Here is a 19,635-nt window from a genome sequence, read left to right as displayed (position 1 = left end):
GGTCAGTTGGAACCAGAGCTCTCACCATCCCCAGCCAAGACAACCCATGATCCCTTTGGCTACACTTCTATTGCTTTCTTCTCTAAATTTGTCTCAGCTCAAGGTCCAGGTCAAATGCCACCACTTACAGGAAACTTACTTGCATTAACCAGTATCAGTGATTCTCTCTGGTCTCTCACAAAGACATTTGGAAAGATGTCTTAAATCATAGTGATAACTAGTACTTACTTAATATCTTTTGTTTTCCAGATACCATGCTAAGTGTGTTAATACATTATCTCATTTAATCCTCACCTTTAATTCTCAATAGCATCTATGAATTAGATACTATTATCATCTATCTTTTATGATGAAGCTCAGTGACATGATGGGACATACCCAATGTCATCACTTATAAAAAGAAATTGATTTCAAATTTAAATCTAGATCTACTGAATGCCCAAATCACAGTGCTCAGTCACTATCTTATACTTTATGTACTCTTTTATTAGTCATATAAAATTCACTCGACAAATGCAGTATGTGAAAAATGGCATATTTCTTTGTTTTCTTTAAATGATATTGAATCCATAAATGTTCTTGCTTCCCTGAACTTGTATGCACAAGACTCTTCTTGGACGTGAAGGGCTGACTCATGAATGGTGGTGGAAAATGTTTCTCTGCAATGGGTCATGAAAAAGCCCAGATCTGTTCTGCAGAGGAGAACATTCAAGATGGCTCTTTTAGTCTTCAGATCACACTAGTCATCATGAGGGAGTCTTTTTTTCCAAGCTTAAAGAGCCCCTTAAAGTAGTGTTCCATATTTCTGAATTTAGAACCGTAAAGCATCAAGTCCAGCCTTACTGGCAACACCATACAAACTCTAGTCCACCTGTTCTCCCTCCCAATCAGAAGCTAGGCCACTTTACCAGGATGCTATGAAGGGATAGGATGCTAGTCCTTACTATTCACAGAGTACCATATCTTTGTTTTTCTTCTAAAGTTAAAAAAAAAATCCCCTTGACTTCTTGATCATTAAAAGCTATTTACCACTCTCAGGGCTATGGCTCAGTTGGTTAACCATCTGTATTTGGCTCAGGTCATGATTCCAGGGTCCTGGGATCTAGCCCCACATTGGGCTCCCTACTCAATGAAGAGTCTGTTTCTACATCTCCCTCTGCTTTTCCCTCTCCCTCTGCCATTCTCTCTCTCTAATAAATAAAATGTTTAAAATAAAAAGCCATTCACCACTCTCCAATCCCTGTTGATACCAATAGCACATCCTTCTCAAGGAGCTGCAGCTTCTGAAAAATAAAAGCCAGGAGGGCAGGATGTCTATTGGCATCTGCAGCTTCTACTATAACCCAACGTCTCTGTTTCAGGGTTAGTTCTATGCCTCCACTAACTCAAATGGTCACTGTTTGACTTTACAAGCCAGAGAAGACAAATTGGCAGACTTTAGGTCTTACCCAGTCAGAGGAAATAAACTATTTGATTCATTTTTTTTCCTGAAAATTGAGCTGTATTTAAAAAGTGGGAGATTTTGCATAAGAGCAATTAAATCTTGAAATTTGGTGTAAATAGTTCTCATAGTGAGCATCCGTTGGCACTGAATAGCTTCTGGCCCCTTGAGAGGCCCCTGTGCTTTCCAGGTCACCTGCATTTCCCTGATTCAGTCCGGATGTTCATTGGTATGCAATAGATTTTTCTCTGCAATGGAGAAATATTTTTCCATGTCTAAGCTTCTAACAAACGTAGAAATACATAACTAATAAATAACTTACACCAAAAGGGCTTCAAGTCTCCAGAAAAATGGGGAAAATACTTTCCTTTGTGGAACATTCTCACAAGAATGTTCCAGGAACATTCCCAGGTATGGAATGTGCAAGCTAAGCAGGTCTGTTTGGAAGGAGGCATCTTCCCCTAATTCATCACCTAAAGTGACAGCTGGTCCTCCTGGCACCTCAGTTTGCATCCCATGTTGGGCCTCCTCAAAATGGCAGAAAGGTACACGGTTGAACATACAGAAGCTGAGGTCTTTTCAAGATCATTCCACATAGAGTTTAGCCAAGGCCTTCTGAATTTACTGCCAAAAGTGCTTCTTCAGTTTAGCCTGGCAAGGCTGAACCATGAGAGGTGTGCCTCCACCTTTGCTCAACATTCTGCACCCCATGTGGAAAATTCTCTATGCATCTCTACTCAATTAATAATGTTAAAAATTATTTTTGAAAAGACCTGATATAATCTTGGTTCTTCAACCAAGGTTTCCATTAAGTCCTCCATCTGTTTTCAAGCCTGCACTAATTTTCTCTTCTCTGAATGATATTAATGTACAGCAAACAGGTAACAATAAAAATACATTTAGTTATGCTCATTAGTTTATGTTCAATAGTTTTGTACCATCAAGAAGCATAGAAAGATCTTTGAGGGGCCGAGATCGTGTTTTATGTACCGTGTGTGTGTGTGTGTCTCTGTGTATGTGCAGGTGTGTGTGCATACATGTGTACAGGCACATACATGAGTGTTTATCCCCCAGAAACCATGACAAGAGTTGGAAACAAGTTGTTTAGAGACTATTTGTTGATTGATTCAGTGATTGAAATCTGAGTTTTTGTGAATACTCTATTTACTTGCATAACTTCCAATTTTTCCCATTATTTTCATGAGCATTTGGGTCCCAGTCCTCCACTGCCTTCAGGAATCACCGTCTGGGGAATCTCTGATTTACTAAACAGCAGTGACTTTAATAGAGTACCACAGCAACCAGTGGCAATGTTAATTAGAATTGAGATCTCCTGACACATTCCTTCGCTTTACTTAGGCAATTTTTTCATTCCTCCAAAGAGCTGTTAAAAGCAGCCACTCCAAGGGGCTAAACTACTTTTGGTAAAGCAATAGTCTGTGACTGGTAGCAGTTCATGTGTGTGTGTGTTGGGGTGGGGGGGTGTAATTGAGAGAGCCGGAGAACCAGAGGCAGAAAGTTGGCAGACGGGGGTATTGATAGATACAGGGGGTACTGATGGGTGGAACAGGTGAGACCTTCTTTCCTCTCTAGCATTAGATGTGGACCTGAGTACCTCTGTTATTCAGGGAAGAGGATTATTGGTTGCAGTTCTACTGTTTCTGATAAGGATTAGCAGTTCCAGTGGGGAGGAGATAATAATGAAGAAGAAGTGTGAAGAAAAAGAGAAGAGTAAATACTGACTTCCGTTTCAAAGCAGCCAGTTCAAAATGCACCTTTCACTAGTTACTTGCCTATTCTGGACAAAAGCATCTCACTGATGAGTATCCTTTAGCCAGGGCATCATTCAGTCAAAACATCAAAAGTGAATAAACTTCACGTATTCTCATTTTATACCATTTTGCTAATGAAGCTATGGCATTTTCTGTGTAGAACTGACACATTTTAGGTTCCTTCTTTTTAGAAACATAAAAGCTACTAACGTACCAACTATTTTTCCTTTTCTCCTTTTCCCTCAAAAGAGGTACAAGGGTAGATTCAATAGATAAAATAGCAGTGACATATTTGGGAGTGATTGAGTTATAAAAGTTCAGTTAGAGGGACGCCTGGGTGGCTCAGAGGTTAAGCATCTGCTTTCAGCCCAGGGCATGATCCTGGATCCCGGGATCGAGTCCCACATCAGGCTCCTTGCATGGAGCCTGCTTCTCCCTCTGCCTGTGTCTCTGCCTCTCCCTCTCTCTCTCTCTCTCTCTCTTTGTGTGTGTATGTCTCTCATGAATAAATAAATAAAATCTTTAAAGAAGAAGTTCAATTAATTGTAATGCTCTTTTGAGTGTTCATATTGTTGTTGTTGTTTTAAGAGAGAGAGAGACCTAGGCAGGACAGGGCAAAGGGAAAAGGAGAGAGAAAATCTTAAGCAGGCTTCATGCCCAGCGTGGAGCTTGACGTGGGCTCAATCCCACAATTCCAAGATCATGATCTGTGCTGAAATCAAAAGTTGGATGCGTAATGGACTGAACCATTCAGGCATCCCTTGAGTGTTCATGTTGAGAGTTTCTCTGGCACATAAGAAACCCTAACTTACACTAACATTATTATATATGGGACTCTACATTTGCCCCTGCATTTCACATTTCATTTTTGTTTTTTAAGATTTTATTTATTTATTTGTTTGTTTGTTTGTTTATTTATTTATTTGAGAGAGAGAGAGAACATGAGTAGGGGCAGGGGACAGGGAGAAGCAGGCTCCCCACTGATCAGGGAGTCAGATGTGGGGCTCCATCCCAGGGCCCTGAGATCATGATCTGAGCCAAAGGCAGCCAGTTAATTAACTCAGTCACCCAGGTGCCCCTCACGTTTCTTTTAATAGAGATACAAAAATGTCTTTATCAAAAATGTACCAAAAATCTCTTCTTCTTCCACCTTTATCTACATCTTTTGTCATCTAAGATGGACAGTGTGAGGGACTGAAGATATTTATGTCATTTCTTCTGGTCAGTAGACAATTTACTGCCCTACAAACAGAGCTGAAAGATCCAGGAAAGCAGATTTTAGATGTCGTAAAGCAAAAGAGATGCTTCGGGAGTTTGCAGTAGAAGAAAGTGAAAGTATGTTATAAATTCTTTTTACCCTCTAAATTTCTTGGAAGAATCACATCAACGTGTCAAAAACACATTATAGTTTGCCCATTTTTATGCAGCTTTCCAAATATTCAGTCAAAGTTTAATGTGGACCATCTATATGTTTTGTTTTCATTTATTTCACAGCTCCTTCTTCTTTGGCCTACACTTTGAAATGTTTGGATTTCCCAGGGTCCAATCTCCATTTCCTTTTTGTCTCCATTTCCTGCTCTTCTAGTTTAGAATCATCCAGTCTTAGGGTTCTAATCACCCCCAAAGGTCTCTAGCCTCAGTCTATCATACTGCCAAATCTCTTTAGCTCCGGATCTGTAATTCCAAGTGTCTATTAGCTTCTTAGATGTCCCAGAGCACTTCCACCCTAACATAGTCAAGAATTAAATCCTAACTTTCCCACCTTAACTGTGGTGCCTAGCTCATATTGATGATGTCTATTGTAGTAAATAGTCTCCCAGTCACCCCTTCTTGAAGCTTTGGTGCCATCATGAACCTTTCACGATGAAAACCGAATTGTATCACACCCATCTTACAAATCTTTAAGTGACTACAAAATATCTAATACATAATGTTCCAAACCTAACCATGCTGTGGCGGATACTGTCCGCTGCTTAACACTGTCTTCCCCTTATCCCTGAGAATAGACTGTTGCTTTCATTTCCAAGTGGAGGCAGAAACTTCTTGATTTAAGAGAAAGAAGGACCCCTTATACACTCATGGAAATCCTATTCCCCTTCACTGAGTGATGAGTCCAGAGGACATGTTTCCCAGTTTAGATCAACTAGATGAAAGGGACTGTTTGCTGGGGCATGATGCCCAGAAACATCAGCTCCTCATGAAAGAAATCATCAAGGATAGCAGAAGGGCAGAGTCAAAAAAAAAAAAAAAAAAAAAAAAAAAGTCCCTGTGTCCTCCATGACATCACTGAACAGCAGGAAAATACCTGGAACTGCCTACCTCTAGATACAGGGCTAGGGGAGTTAACAGAAGCCATTATTACTTAAGCTACTGTTAATCGGCATTTTGTTGCTAAAAGCATTTCTAGGTAATACACGGGCCCTTCAGGATTCTTGCTTTCCAGGACCAACTTATTTTACAGTTTCTTTAGTCAGTCTTCCAAACACACTATGCTCTAACCCATAGGATTTTAGGTGTTAATCCAGAAGGCAGACTTTTTCTCCATCATCTTCCTGGTGAGAAGCTCTTGATGTTTCAAGCTCTAGTTCAAACGTTACATCCTTAAGCAGTTATTATTTACCCACCCAAACCCCCTGACTGCTCTTGCCAAAATCATCTGCTCCCAGGAAAAATGCATTGATTTCTCTTTTGTTTCATATCTTATTTGTGTATGACACATGGCATAGTGATGATCAGTCTTTCTCTTGACTTTGAGCATCTCGATGCAAGGATGTCTTATTCATCATTGTGATCTCAGACTCTAGAACGGTGGCTGTTACGCAATGGCCACTCAGGTAATGCTTTTGGTTTTATATCTCTGGTCACAATAGGAGTACATATTATTCATATTTTGGGGGTCTAGAACCGGTACAAATTTAAATAATTAAGCAATACTACTGATAAGCCTAAAATTAATCCTAAATCCCAACTGAATAGTGACACCAACCTTGTTTGGGAGAGGTGTTTTTTTCTACACAATATAATTTGTTCCCTATGTTTCTTTTTATTTTTGATAAAATGCACGCATCTTCTACATACCTATGGCTATTTAGACTTTACCAACAAAAAGTAAATTTTTACTTTCTGCTCAAGTCACTTGTTTCTTCTCCAAGATTTTTATGGCTCCATAACGAAAAAGGTAAGTTACACTTTAAGTATGGGGAAGCTACTGCTCGGTTTCTGCTAGGCCCTATTCTAGAAACATTCTTTCCCAAATACAGAGATCATTCATCCGGTTCCAATTTTAACTTGTGCATGACTGCCAGAGAGAGTCCACAGGCTAAATGCATGTAAAATTGCTTTCCAAGATGAGTATCAGAGTTGAAAAGAACATTAAAGGGTTGGTCTTTTCTTCAGAACTCTAACATTCTTAAGGGATAAAAACCTGAAAATGACAGGAGGTTGCTTGATCATTTGTTTTTTACTTCAATTGACGGCTCTCTGTGAGTCCATCAGGTAGATTAATCACTTCAAAGCAAACATATGTGGCTTTTAGAATTTTGATGTTTCATAATGTTTATCTATTAAAAATGTAAAATTGCATTGCAGATTTTAATTTCAACTTGCGAAATCTAAGGGGGTATTTGATTCGAATGTTCTAACTCTTTTGACTCAGATCCAGAAACTTAGTAGCATGCCCACAGTTCAGCTACAGCATTCAGATCATCACGGTATATGCTTCCTGCTATCTGCTCTCTCTATTGCCTTCAGACATTTTTTGTTACATATTTATCCTCACTTTCATTTTCTGCTCATTTTTTCCCAGTTGCCTAAAATCTCTTTTGAAGCACAGAAGGCATAAACTCTACATCACTTAAACTTTATAAATTAAAACTGCTTCCAATGAGGGCTCTGGATGCTTTTGAAGAAATTTAGTACAAGATGTTTCGAGCTGTCAGAGGCACTTCATTGTACAGCTCCTAGAAGCACTATTCACTACTCTATCATCCACGTGAATAATGCTCCCTGGAGTGGTGCAACATATTAGCTCATCCCTTTGTGTGAAGGGCTACTTATGCTGTCTCCGTGAGTAGAGACAGTTATATCTGTGGTTATGGTTCTCTAAGTGATAATTGCATCTGAAAGATCATTATTTTTCTTACCTGAGCTGTGGTTTCCTGCTAACAAGGTGGGGCTCACAGAGCATCTTCCCATTCTACTGGTGACCACAGGCGGTCCTGGTGTTCCATCCCATTCCTGAGCTTTGATAGGCTCTCTGGAAGATGCCCCATGATGCCCTCTTTCTTTGCTGTCCAACTTTGGTAACGGCTCCGTGCTGTGGCTTCGGACTTTGAGTTCCTCTGTCGATTCTGTGTATCAACCAGAATTACATTCCGTTAAACAAAAGTCACATCCTTCCCAGATCCCTTTAAAACATTAAAGAGTGACTTTCTAAAATGCTTTCGATATATTTTTGTCAACTTGGAAGTGGGTTGGAGATTACAACATTTAAATATAACAGGGACAGAGAGCATGTGGGGCCTTCTTTTCTGAGTAGTGCAGGTTAATATCACCAGGAAACAGTTTTCTCCTTGGAAGAGGAGAACCTCAATGAATCTTGAGTCTTTTGGTAACTATTGTGCTCAACTTCAAGGAAACTTCTAAAGGAGCATGTTAGACTCAAAGTCTTAACTGTCTCATCATCTATTCATTCTACTACCTACTATGAATTCATGAATTCAGTCCACCACTCTGCTAAAACTGTTTTTGCTAAGATCACCTCTTGCCTTCTAGCTGGCAAAACATTTTTAAAACATTTGACAACTCTTTGACTACTCTCATGTATATCTTCAATTCTCTTGGCTTCTATAAGCACCCATCTTGCTTGGTTGTATTCTACATTCAATACCATGTCCTTGTCATTCATATGTTCCCTTCCTCTACTCATCCCTTACATGTTGTCCCCAAGATGCTAGCTTAGCCATTATTCTTTTCATTCGATATATATATATATATATATATATATATATATATATATATATCCTTCCTGTGATTTTATCTTCCAGGATTGATAGTGATTTCTAAAGATTTTATCACAAGCCTGGATCATTATTCAGAGCTTTAGACTCACTTAGCCAACTGCCTGCTGGGTGAGTCCATCTGCATGCCCCATGGATCACATTTAACATCTAAGGCATTGGACTGACACCATTTCTTACTAAACTAATAGTTCCTCCTGTCCTGTCCAGCTAATGCTGGATACTTATCTTTCCCTTCTTTTAACTGGTACTCCCCAAATCTATCAGTCTGCAGATTCTACAGATTTTATTTATGAATATCCTGCTTTGCCTTCTGTTGCACTTTGTATCACATCTACCTCAATCACTTTGGTTCCAACTTTAATCATTGCCCTTGAATTATTGTAGCTTGTCTACTACTCTCAATCCTTGCCTCTCTGAAGTCTGAGCTCCATATACTGCCAAAATGATCTGTTTAAAATGCAAATCTAACCAAGTGTATTTTTCAGCAAATGGAAGTAATAGCCATTCTGTTACACATATACATAAGTGTTTAAAAACACATGTAGTAAAGATGGTTTATGAGCAATAACCACTTGCTACGTTCAAAACAGTGTTGTCTCAGGAAATGGATGTGATAGCCATTCTATAATGCACATGGAGAAGTGTTTAAAAACAAAAACAAACAAACAGAAAATGCAAACCTGTTTATCATGTACCCTTGACTAAAATCCTTCCCGAAGCCTTCTACTACCCACCGAATTATGTCTAATCTCCTTATCATGACCCACGAGATTCCCCACTATGCCACTCTTCCCTTTCTCTTTGACTTCATTGCTTCCCTCCTGAACATTACATTCAAGAAACACTACTAAATTGGTTGAACCTTCTTCCTCCCCACTCCATCTCCAACAAAACAAGGCTGTTTTTAGTGCTACTATCTTTTACCTCATTTGCTTTGAATACCTTTGTACTTTGTCTTTGCTCGGGGAAGACTCCTGGGTCCTGGTTACTCAATTTAAGTATCCCTCTGAGGTCTCCTCCACCCATATCCCCACCCCATGCTGGGATTTGGTCATCTCTGCATTGACATTGTCTTATAATATCTTTCCACGTATCTGCTCTTTTCAAGAGGCCCTGAGTTCTTGGAAGCAGGGACTATGTTTTGTCTTGCTTAGTTTAGCTTTTATCCATTGGTGTCTTTAGCACCTTCAATACTGCTCAATAGATATTTAATTAATTAATTAATTTAGTACGTTTCTCAACTCCTCAGGCATCTTTCTGATGTGTGTAGGAAATACAACGTTCCTAATGGAATAAGAGAATGGAGCAAGTGTTATAAATGTATTAAAGTGGCACAGAGCTAATAGTATTTTCCAAAATCTGATTATATAACAATCACAGGTTGTAAAATTCACCAGGTTGAAAGTTTCATTCAAATGAGGAATCATTGGGAAAGACTGCAGTGAAAAAAATAACTGCAATGGTTCAGAGAATCTGTATTTTGATTTCGTTACATTTAAGTTCAAATACTCATCAACTGTCATCAGTGTGAGAATACAAATGTCCCACTTTGGTTCCCCATTACCTGAAACTGTGAGGCAGAAACAGAATAGATTTGTAATGCAGTAAGAAGCCTTAGGTGAGGCCATCTGAGTGGCTTAGCTTTGCAACCCTGGCATGGTCATGGACCAGTAACCCATGTCACTGAGCACTTGGGTTCTTCTCTCAGGGCTTCATTTTTCTTACCTACAAAATAGAGATAATACCAGCCTAGTCTAACCTCTCCCATTTAATTTGAAGGATCTAATGATATTCTACATTTTAAAATATTTTAGAAACTCAGCAGTGCCACACATATAAAAGATATTATTAATTTAAATAAATAGTAGCCATTTGTTCTTTATGAATTTATTTCATCTTTCTACATTTGGACTAGATAAGAGAGATTGAAAACACAAATGGAAAATTGCCAGACCCCTTATAAAAATAGAACTCCAACCCATCATCTACAGTAATGAGCCCAGAAATCCAATCTACTTTTCTTAAGTCAGATTTACAGAAAGTCAGGCTACTATCTCTAGCAACCAACCCAGGCAGCCTAACAATAATCTCTGTAACAGTTGGCCCCAAACAGCCAGGATTTAATTAATAACTGACAGCTTCTGGAATTGTTGCCTCTGCTTCCAACATAGGACCACCGGAGAAAATCAGATCTGCATCCTTATCCAACCACATAGGATCCCCTCCTGGTTGGCCTGCTTGCAGCTTCCCCATGCCAGCAGCCTCCATTTGGGGCAGAGCTGAAGTCTAGCCTCTTTCTCACTAAGTTTTTCTCCCAAAACTTTCCCACTCTTCTCCCTGCCTTCAAATCTCTGCTATTGTAAATAATGGTGGCTAACTGCCTTGCTGGAGCAAGCTCTGAATAAATAGCCTTTGCCAGTTCTCCTTTGTTTGCTCTTCATTTATATGCACATTGCTATAGTCCTTTCCAGCTCCAAGAAGCTACGCAGTTGTGTAAACACATGTCATGAATATTTTTTTGTGAGATAAAACTTAAACCAGGAGGGTAGTCTTATAATAACAACCTCAGAAAGATTCCTGGCCTTTACATGGGCCTCAAATAAGCCTAAGTCCCAGTTACACTAAAATCAAATCTAGAAAGCAAAAATATTTAAAAAGTGATACATTCCAGCATAATAATTACAGCAAGACAATTTAACTAACACTTGCTTTTCAGTGCCCTGAGTCAAATGGAATAAAACCAGTAGCAGAAAAGAACATCATAGACAATTTCCAAGCTGTTTATTCACAGTTTCAAGGAAAATGTAACTCTGGCTTCCAAATGTCACAGCCTCAAAGCCTAATGACCCATCTGTTTCCCTTTACCTTCCTTTCAGATTTCAAACAAAACATTGAAGATACTTGCTTTCGTTATCAACTTCTGTATTTTTTTCCACTACCCATATTCAGCTTTTACACTCTCTCTCTCATGCACACTAGTCTTCTTCCACTGGAACTGAAACTTATCAAGCTAACAAAATGCTTATGCATAACATTGGATCCAATCTCTTTCCTGCAGGTTTGGACAACATTTTAAATATGAAAGGCTGAGGATGTGTGTCAAGGCACCTTCACCAACATCAATTTCTTTGTTCTCATTCAAATTACTTGCATACACATACTAGGGAAGTGTCACTTAGGTCTCAAACCTCAACTCAGTAAAAGCCCAATACAGCTTTGGAAACAAAAAGGAGACTTTTTCTTTTTCTTTTTTTCTTTCTTTCTTCCTTCTTTGTGTTCAAGTCCCAGAGGTTAGTCTTCAGTGAATTTTGGCAGATATATTTAAGGAAACTTGAACAAAAGGGTGGAAGATGTCGTGCTACTCGGAATTGCACCACTATACCTTATCGTCTGCCTCCTAAACAGAAGGAAATCATGAAAGTACTATTGAGAATTTTATTTGGGAATAAATCTAGTTTCCTACAGATATTCAAAAAAGCTTCCTATAAGATGCACTTTCTAAATAAAATAATGTGAAAATCTTCAACATAGCTGTTGCAAGTAAATGGAAAGCAGACGATCAGACTAAGAAATATGTACAGTAAGACATGTTGAGGGACTCCTGAGTAGCTCAGTGGTCAAGCATCTGCCTTTGGCTCAGGGTGTGATCCCGGGGTCCTGGGATCTAGTCCTGCATTGGGCTTCTTGTGGGGAGCCTGCTTCTCCCTCTGCCTATGTCTCTGCCTCTCTCTCTCTCTGTCTCTCATGAATTAATAAATAAAATCTTTGAAAAAGACGTGTTGAAACCTCAAAGAAATTTATTCAGAGGAATCAGGAGGTATTTATCCATATCCATATACTTCAATGTTTTCTTAAAGCCTGAAAAACAAAATTGATTTTACTACCATAAACCTTCCTGGTAGATATCAATCTTGGGTCCTCTGGTAAATTTCTAAGTGGGACCTTAGTTCTTTCAGATCTAAGTTCTTACAGCCTGAGCACGTAGCATAGGGCCAACTATATGGAAGGTGCTCATATAGCTAGAGGACTGAGTGTCCTCTATTGATCCAAAATCTGATTCTCACATTGAAATCTGATCTTGAGCTGAAATCTTGCTGTGAAAAATGCATGCATATTTCATTACATTTGTCTTTCAGACTCTACACTCTGCGTATTATTGTCTTAAACTTCTTGCGGCACTCAAGTTAAAGGACAAGTAAAGATAAGAGACTAGGAGCAATCTTTTCATGACCAAAATATTCTCTTCATGCTTTCAATCTCATCACGCTTCATGCTGCTAATTCTGAAGTTCTTTCTCAGAGTTTCCCCTCTTTATGCTGTCTCTGGACCTACTCTTATCTCTCTGGTTTCTACCTTACTCCTCCCTCTACATCCCTTCCCGGGGGGGGGGGGGGGGGTCCTGGGCCATCTAGAAGGACTTGGCTTCCCAGGTTGGATGGCTTTCACCAGCACATCTGTCCCCCATCAGATACTGAGTTTTCCCAGCTTCTCTGACCCACTCTTCCTCAACCACATTTACTCTCTAAACAGAAATGGTACAGAGGAGGAGCATGGCTCAGTGGCTCAGTTGGTTAAGTGTTGGATTCTGGATTTCTACTCAGGTCATGATCTCAGGGTTGTGGGATCCAGCCCCACGTCAGGCTCTGTACTCAGCATGGAGTTTGCTTGTCCTTCTCCCTCTGCTCCTCCCCTGTTCTCTCTCTCTCTGTCTCAAATTAATAAATACAATAAAAAAAAAAAGAAAAGAAATGGTACAGAGGAATCGTATAAGTCTCAGAAACTTAAAAATCCCTCTGAAGCTCTAGAGACAAAGAAAACACGATTGTACTGAAGGACCTTTATGTATGGCCATCTGCGGGACTGCACACATTAAAACAGACAGCATTATCCTCTTTCCAGACTTGCTTCTTTTCTGGCTAGGAAGATCATGTAGTTGATTTATATGTCTAGTTCCCCCACCAGACTATAGCAGCTTCTTAAGACTAAAGACTATATCTTTCATGTTGGTCCTCAGTATCTAACAGAGCCCTCAGTGAGAACTGACAGGATGCATGAGTGCATGCATGCTTCACCCAGGTTAGTTGGGTGAATTAGCCTTCATTAATTAGCCTTCATTCCTGGATCCAAGCCCATTGATGGCCATGACACCGCACAGCCTCTCCCTCCTACCTCTCCATTCTCACCTGGCTCTCAGGCCATACCATGAACCAATAACCCTCAATGACAAACATGAGTTAGCTAAAATTATTTTTGTTTACCTATACGTATAGGTTATGTTTCTAACTGACATGCTGGCAGATCAGAAAAGTTATTTGCCTGGGAAAATGAGTATTATTTGGAAATATGGCCAGTCACACTATTTTCCTGGAGGAACACCCTTTCTTTCTTTTTTCTTTCTTTTTTTCTTTCTTTTTTTTTCTTTCTTTCTCTTTCTTTCTTTCTTTCTTCTTTCTTCTTTGTTTTTCTTTCTTTCTTCTCTCTCTCCCTTCCTTCCTTTCTTTTTTGCAATATGTAAGAATTAACTTGCCATATCATTTAATTGCTTCTATGAACATCTAGATGATTCAGATGATTTACACAAGAGGCTTTTATGTATGTGGTTTGTGACTAGTTATTTCTGAAATTTCACCCTCTCACATAGGGATCCCTTGGTTACAAATGAACTTGGTGGCTGGTAACAAAGGGACCAAAGTTTATACAGCTGATGAGCATTTGAGCTTCCTGTGGACAAAAAAAAAAAAAAAAAAAGCTTCGGGAATTATCCCCTCCTACTGGCATAATCAGCAGGATCAAAGTCCCTCCATTCTATTCCAACTGCTGAACAATGGAAATAATGAAAGGTGATCGAGGCAGATTAATTAGGCAGAAAAAAAACTGCACCTTGGAAGTGCTGAAGGAGGCACTGAACTAAATTCCATTATCAGATGATATTTGATTCAATCATCAAATTTAAAGCTGAAAGAGACCTTAGAAATCAGTGTCAAGAGCTCATGAACAGTAAGGTGTGTATATGTCATTACTGAGCTGGCTGGCTGCCTTTGGGAGGAGAGCTCCAGGGAGGGGAGACTTCCCACCTCATGGGAAAGTTTGGCTGGCTTTTGAACATCTTTAATTGCTAGAAAGCTCTCATACAGAGCCCAAGTCGGCCTCCCTCCAAGCACCACCATTTGCTGGTTGTTGGTAGTCCGGTTTCTGGAGCAACTCAGAACTAGTCTATTTCTGTTTTTAAAGCAGACATCCTTTAGAATCCAGAGTGATGCAATCAGTCTCCTGCTGCTCACCTCTTCTTCACTGTACAAATCTAGAACTTTCACTCTCCCGGGCACCCTGGCCTGGACACTAATTGCATATCATGGTGTCTTTTAAAACTGTGGTGTCTGGAGCTGCTCAGAGCCAGACAGCCTGACATGGTTTTCCTTAGAGTCCAGGTGAGAACTGGAGTCCTCTCTTTGCACTTCTGTTATTCTATCTCCCGAGTCTCCAGGGAAAAGAGGGCACAGGCTCCCATGTTTCCACAACAAAAGGGCACCTGGGACAGGGCCAATTTTCTATTTTTTATTGTTGCTTCTCTGTCATGTGAACTCTGTCGTTTGGGATCAGTTATGTCAATTCCAACATTTAAAGGATGTCATCTCTTCAAATATAAATAGACAAAGAACAATAGCTCAGGCATCTGGAGATTACATGGCTTTAAATAAAATTGAAAAGAAAGTCCAGGTTTGGGTGAAGAAGGCACTTCCATTTAATAAGATAGATGGGGCACATTACTTAACAAAATAATAAACTAGATGACACACACTGAAGCAGGAGAGGAAACACAAATAATCCTAACCCTTTACAGGTGTACAAACAGCTCAGAGTCTTAACACATCTTGCACAAGGTCACACAGATGGTAATTAGCAAAGACCTGATAAAGAGACAGGTTTCCTGGCCACTGCCCAGCATGTATCTCTCACCATAAGACATTGGAACTCACATACTGACTTATATTCAACAGTTTTTTTTGTTTTTTGTTTTTTGTTTTTTTTTATGGTTGCAGGGAATAACACTTATCATAGGGTGCAATAACAAGTAGAATTTCAAACACCATGTTTGGTCTTTAAAAACTCTCAATTAAACATCCAGATGATTTAATTATTTGCCTTTCTTTTTTCTATGAAGGTGGATGAGGATTGTAGAGATACTGCCAAATTATCTCTAATAAAAAAAAAAAAACTTCACTGAAGTCATCGGGCACAGCTCAAATGTTGACATAGTTTATTTTTTTTAATTCTTTTTTTAAATTTTTTTAATTTATTTATGATAGTCACAGAGAGAGAGAGAGAGAGAGAGAGGCAGAGACACAGGCGGAGAAGCAGGCTCCATGCACCGGGAGCCCGACATGGGATTCGATCCCGGATCTCCAGGATCGCGCCCTGGGCCAAAGGCAGGTGCCAAACCGCTGCGCCACCCAGGGATCCCTTGACATAGTTTAGTAACAGTTTCTTTAAGAAATTCTAGTATTGCAGGGTAATGAGAGACATTTACCGAGAGAATGCAATCTGTACTTTTGTTCTTATAATGTAGAAGCTAAGGGACCTGTGGGCAGAGTCCAGTCAGATGCTGGCCAAATTTGTTCTCTCTGGGACTGCACTTAAACTATACAACCCAGCATTTCTTGCAGTGAGGAAGAGCCACATAACTGAGGTCTGGCCTTTAGAATGTGAGTACATGTGATGTATGCCACCTCCAGTTCAGGTCATAAAAATTCCCATGAAATCCCCTCCTGCTGGCTGAGACTTTTTTGAGGTCCCAGGTACTGGTGCTGGTAAAGTCACCAGATGGCAACTTTCCAATAACTGTGGGGAGAACTCTCCATCTTCCACTGAATCCAGTAATTGATTATCACATGCCTGGGACATTTGTCATGTCCTATGACATGAACAAGAGATAAACCATATTATATAAAGCCATTGAGGTTTTGTAGTTTTTTGCTATAGCAATTGAACTACCCTGATGTACACTTTAACTGATATTATTTCTCATTTTCTTTCCTATAAAATATAGTTTAAATACAAAATCCTTGACTTTCTACTGAGGACAATATTTTTATTGGCATATTGACAGAAAAATGAGGGGCAGAGAGATTGGTTAAATTGCCAAATACAGTGTAACCATTTGGCAGGCAATGCTTCTCTCTTCATTCTAATTGTAACAAAAATACTTCATAAAATTGACAAACACATTTTTATTGAGTATTTAATAAATATCTTAAATACTATGGTTTCAATAATTATATGCTGAATGTACAAGGGGAAGAATATCTAAAAGGATCATTCAAACAGCTTATATGTTTTATTTATATTCATTTGAATGAAGATAATGCCACACAATTCTTTTCACCCAAAATACTAGCAAAGAATGAAATCTCTGAAAATAATTTAAAAAATAAGACCTTTAAAAAATTTCACAAGTAAGATAGTGACTATATCTTTAATATAAAAATTATTTTGATATGAATTAGATAAATTTGGGAAATCTTCACAATAAATTAAAATATTTCTCAGAACCATTCTGGAGTGGGGTTGAGAATCTGGAGTCCACGCTCAGGTCAGTTCAATAAAACATCCTTCCTGAACCTTGATTTCTTCAAACAAAATTGTAGATTGAAATAAAGTATTTCTAAGTAATCCTCTTGAGTCTAAAATTGTATACATCTATAATGCCAAAGCTAGTACAAAAAGCAAAATAGCTCATGAAGATTCAATAGTATTACTATTTCTGTTCCAAAATATACCTCTGCTTTATATTTCAGAATGTTTTACATTTGTCAAGGTGACTTTTTTGTAGCTTAATTCCCCTGCCAGTCAAATCATAGTGAACTAGAAAATAAATTAAGAAAGCAAGCTCTTAAAAAACATTAATGAGTTGTTTACCATCGTTGGCAAACCTAACATCCAAATTTTTTTCTTGCTACCTGATTAGGAGACTTGAAATAAATAGGAGTCCTGGTTTTAAAAAATATAGATAATACCCTCAATGTTTTTCCCTGTTTCCTAGTTACTACTGGAAAAGCACAATGCCAGCTCTAAACAATGTCTTATAATGCCAGCAACAGCATGTGATGAAAGCTGCTATGGAATCTGTGGCTATTATGCATCAGATGTTGCACTATACTCTTTATAAATAATATTTATAATCTTTGCATAGTCTTTCCAGGCCTGTATAGTGATAATTTTCACTGTTCAGGAAACTTAAAAGTCCTGCTATGAATAAGTTCACCAGAGCCAGTCAGAGGTAGGTAATTGGAGGAATCAGGATTTGAACCCAGATCTCTCTGAACAAATAGCCACACCAGTGAGGCTTTGTTTGGTTTTCTCTTCTTCTCTTGGGATTCTCTTAAGAAGGAGAATTATTTACCTTATTTTAAAAGGTAATCAGGGACACCTGGGTGACCCAGTGGCTGAGCATCTGCCTTTGGCTCATGGTGTGATCCTGGGGTCCAGAGATCAAGTCTCGCATTGGGCTCCCCACAGGGAGCCAGCTTCTCCCTCTGCCTGTGTCTCTACCTTTCTCTCTGTCTCTCTTGAATAAATAAATAAAATCTTTTAAAAATAATAAAAGGTAATCAAAAAATTTTTAAAGCCCACCTTTCTTTTTTAAAAATTTGAAGATTCTGGGCAGTCCATTAAGTGTCTGACTCTTGATTTCAGTTCAGGTCAAGATCCTAAGATCATGAGATCAAACCTCCCCCAGGCTTTGTGCTCAGTGCAGAGTCTGCTTGAGATGCTCTCTCTCCTTCTCCCTCTCCCTCTCTCCTCCTTCCTCTCTCTCTCTTTCAAATAAATATATAAAATATTTTTTTTAAGCCAAAGACTTTTTTTTTAATTTATTTATTCATGAGACACACACACACACACACAGAGAGAGAGGCAGAGACACAGGCAGAGGGAGAAGCAGGCTCCATGCAGGGAGCCTGATATGGGACTCAATCCCTGGACTCCAGGATCCATGCTCTGGGCCAAAGGCAGGCACCAAACCGCTGAGCCACCCAGGGATCCCCAATATATAAAATATTTTAAAAAGGAATTTAAAAAAATGAAGATTATATAAGCAAAAACATTAATATAATGAGATTTGGGAGAAATCAGTTGTCAGTCTAGATTGCATAGATTATGCACAACTCAGCCCCTGAGACACTTTAACATGCAAGTTATATAGAGGTCCACAGCAGTTTTAAGATTGGATTAAATTCCCACTGCACACTGTGTAATCCAAAGCACAGCTATTAAGTGATATTTATCAGTAACAGTGAAACAAGTCAGAAAACAAAGAACATGCATTTTCTTCAAGACTGCTTTTAGTAGTTACTCTGATATACTTTTTTTGGATTGCTTTGATTTAAAAAGGCAAGTGTAGAAAAATAATAATATTTTTTCTTATTATTATGTTCAATCCATAGTAAAATGCATATGTCTTGCTCCATATATATAAGCTATTTTTTGTGCCAGGCACCACGACAGTGAGAGACTAGAACACCTCTAGCTGCACGGGGTTCCTTTTCTAAGAGAGAGGAAAAAAAAAAAACAATTTATAGGAACTAATACAGTATTAGAGCTCTGTAAGAGCAATAAGAAGAGATGATAGAGCACAATGAAATTATAATAGATGATTTTTCCTAGTTGAGAGGCCAAGAAATCTTGATTAAATAGTGATTTGAAGAATGGAAAGGGGAGGGGGAGGGTGGGTTAAATGAGTTTTGCAAGCTAGGAGAAATGAAATATTCGTTTTTTGTGGGGTTGTTTTTGCATTTTATTTTATTATTAGTTTTCGGATATTTATTTAATTATTATGAGAGAGAGAGAGAGCTTGCATGGGCAGGGAAAGGGTGAGAATCTTAGGCAGACTCTTTGCTGAGCATGGAGACAAAAACAGGGCTCCATCTCATAATCCATAGATCATGACCTGAGCCAAAATCATGAGTCAGATGCTCAACTGATGGAGTCACCCAGGTGCCCCTAGGCTTTTTAATGTAAATTCTAGTTAGTTGACATACATTTCAATAGTGGTTTTAGGAGGAGAGTTCAGTGGTTCATCATTTACTGTAATACCCAGGGCTTGTCATAACAAGTGCCCTCCTTAATGCCCATCACCTATCTATCCTATCCCCCCACCCACTACCTTCCTTCAACCCTCAGTTTGTTCTCCAGAGTTAAGAGTCTCTCATGATTTGTTTCCCTCTCTCTCTCTTTCTCCCCTCCTGAATGTTCACCCATTTTGTTTTGTAAATTCCCCATATGAATGAAAATATATAGTATTTGTCTTTCTTTGATTGACTTACTTAGCTTAGCATAACACACTCTAGCTCCATCCATCTCATTGCAAATGGCAAGATTTCATTCTTTCTGATGGCTGTGTAGT

General features: G+C 38.9%; 1 protein-coding gene across 4 annotated transcripts in view; it reads right to left on the bottom strand.

The window, feature by feature from the left end:
- NYAP2 (neuronal tyrosine-phosphorylated phosphoinositide-3-kinase adaptor 2) overlaps positions 1–19,635 on the bottom strand; it is a 260,678-nt gene that overhangs the window by 63,867 nt on the left and 177,176 nt on the right. For all 4 annotated transcript variants that reach the window (XM_025463249.3, XM_025463248.3, XM_025463247.3 and 1 more), the window contains one exon: positions 7,356–7,562. In XM_025463249.3, coding sequence (XP_025319034.3) covers positions 7,356–7,562 — 207 coding nt within the window. The remainder of the gene's footprint in view (positions 1–7,355; positions 7,563–19,635) is intronic.

This window comes from Canis lupus, chromosome 25, assembly GCF_003254725.2.
Source record: "Canis lupus dingo isolate Sandy chromosome 25, ASM325472v2, whole genome shotgun sequence".
NCBI lineage: Eukaryota > Metazoa > Chordata > Mammalia > Carnivora > Canidae > Canis > Canis lupus.
The sequence above is the reverse complement of the archived record's forward strand: the minus strand, read 5'-3'. Positions and strand labels throughout refer to the sequence as shown.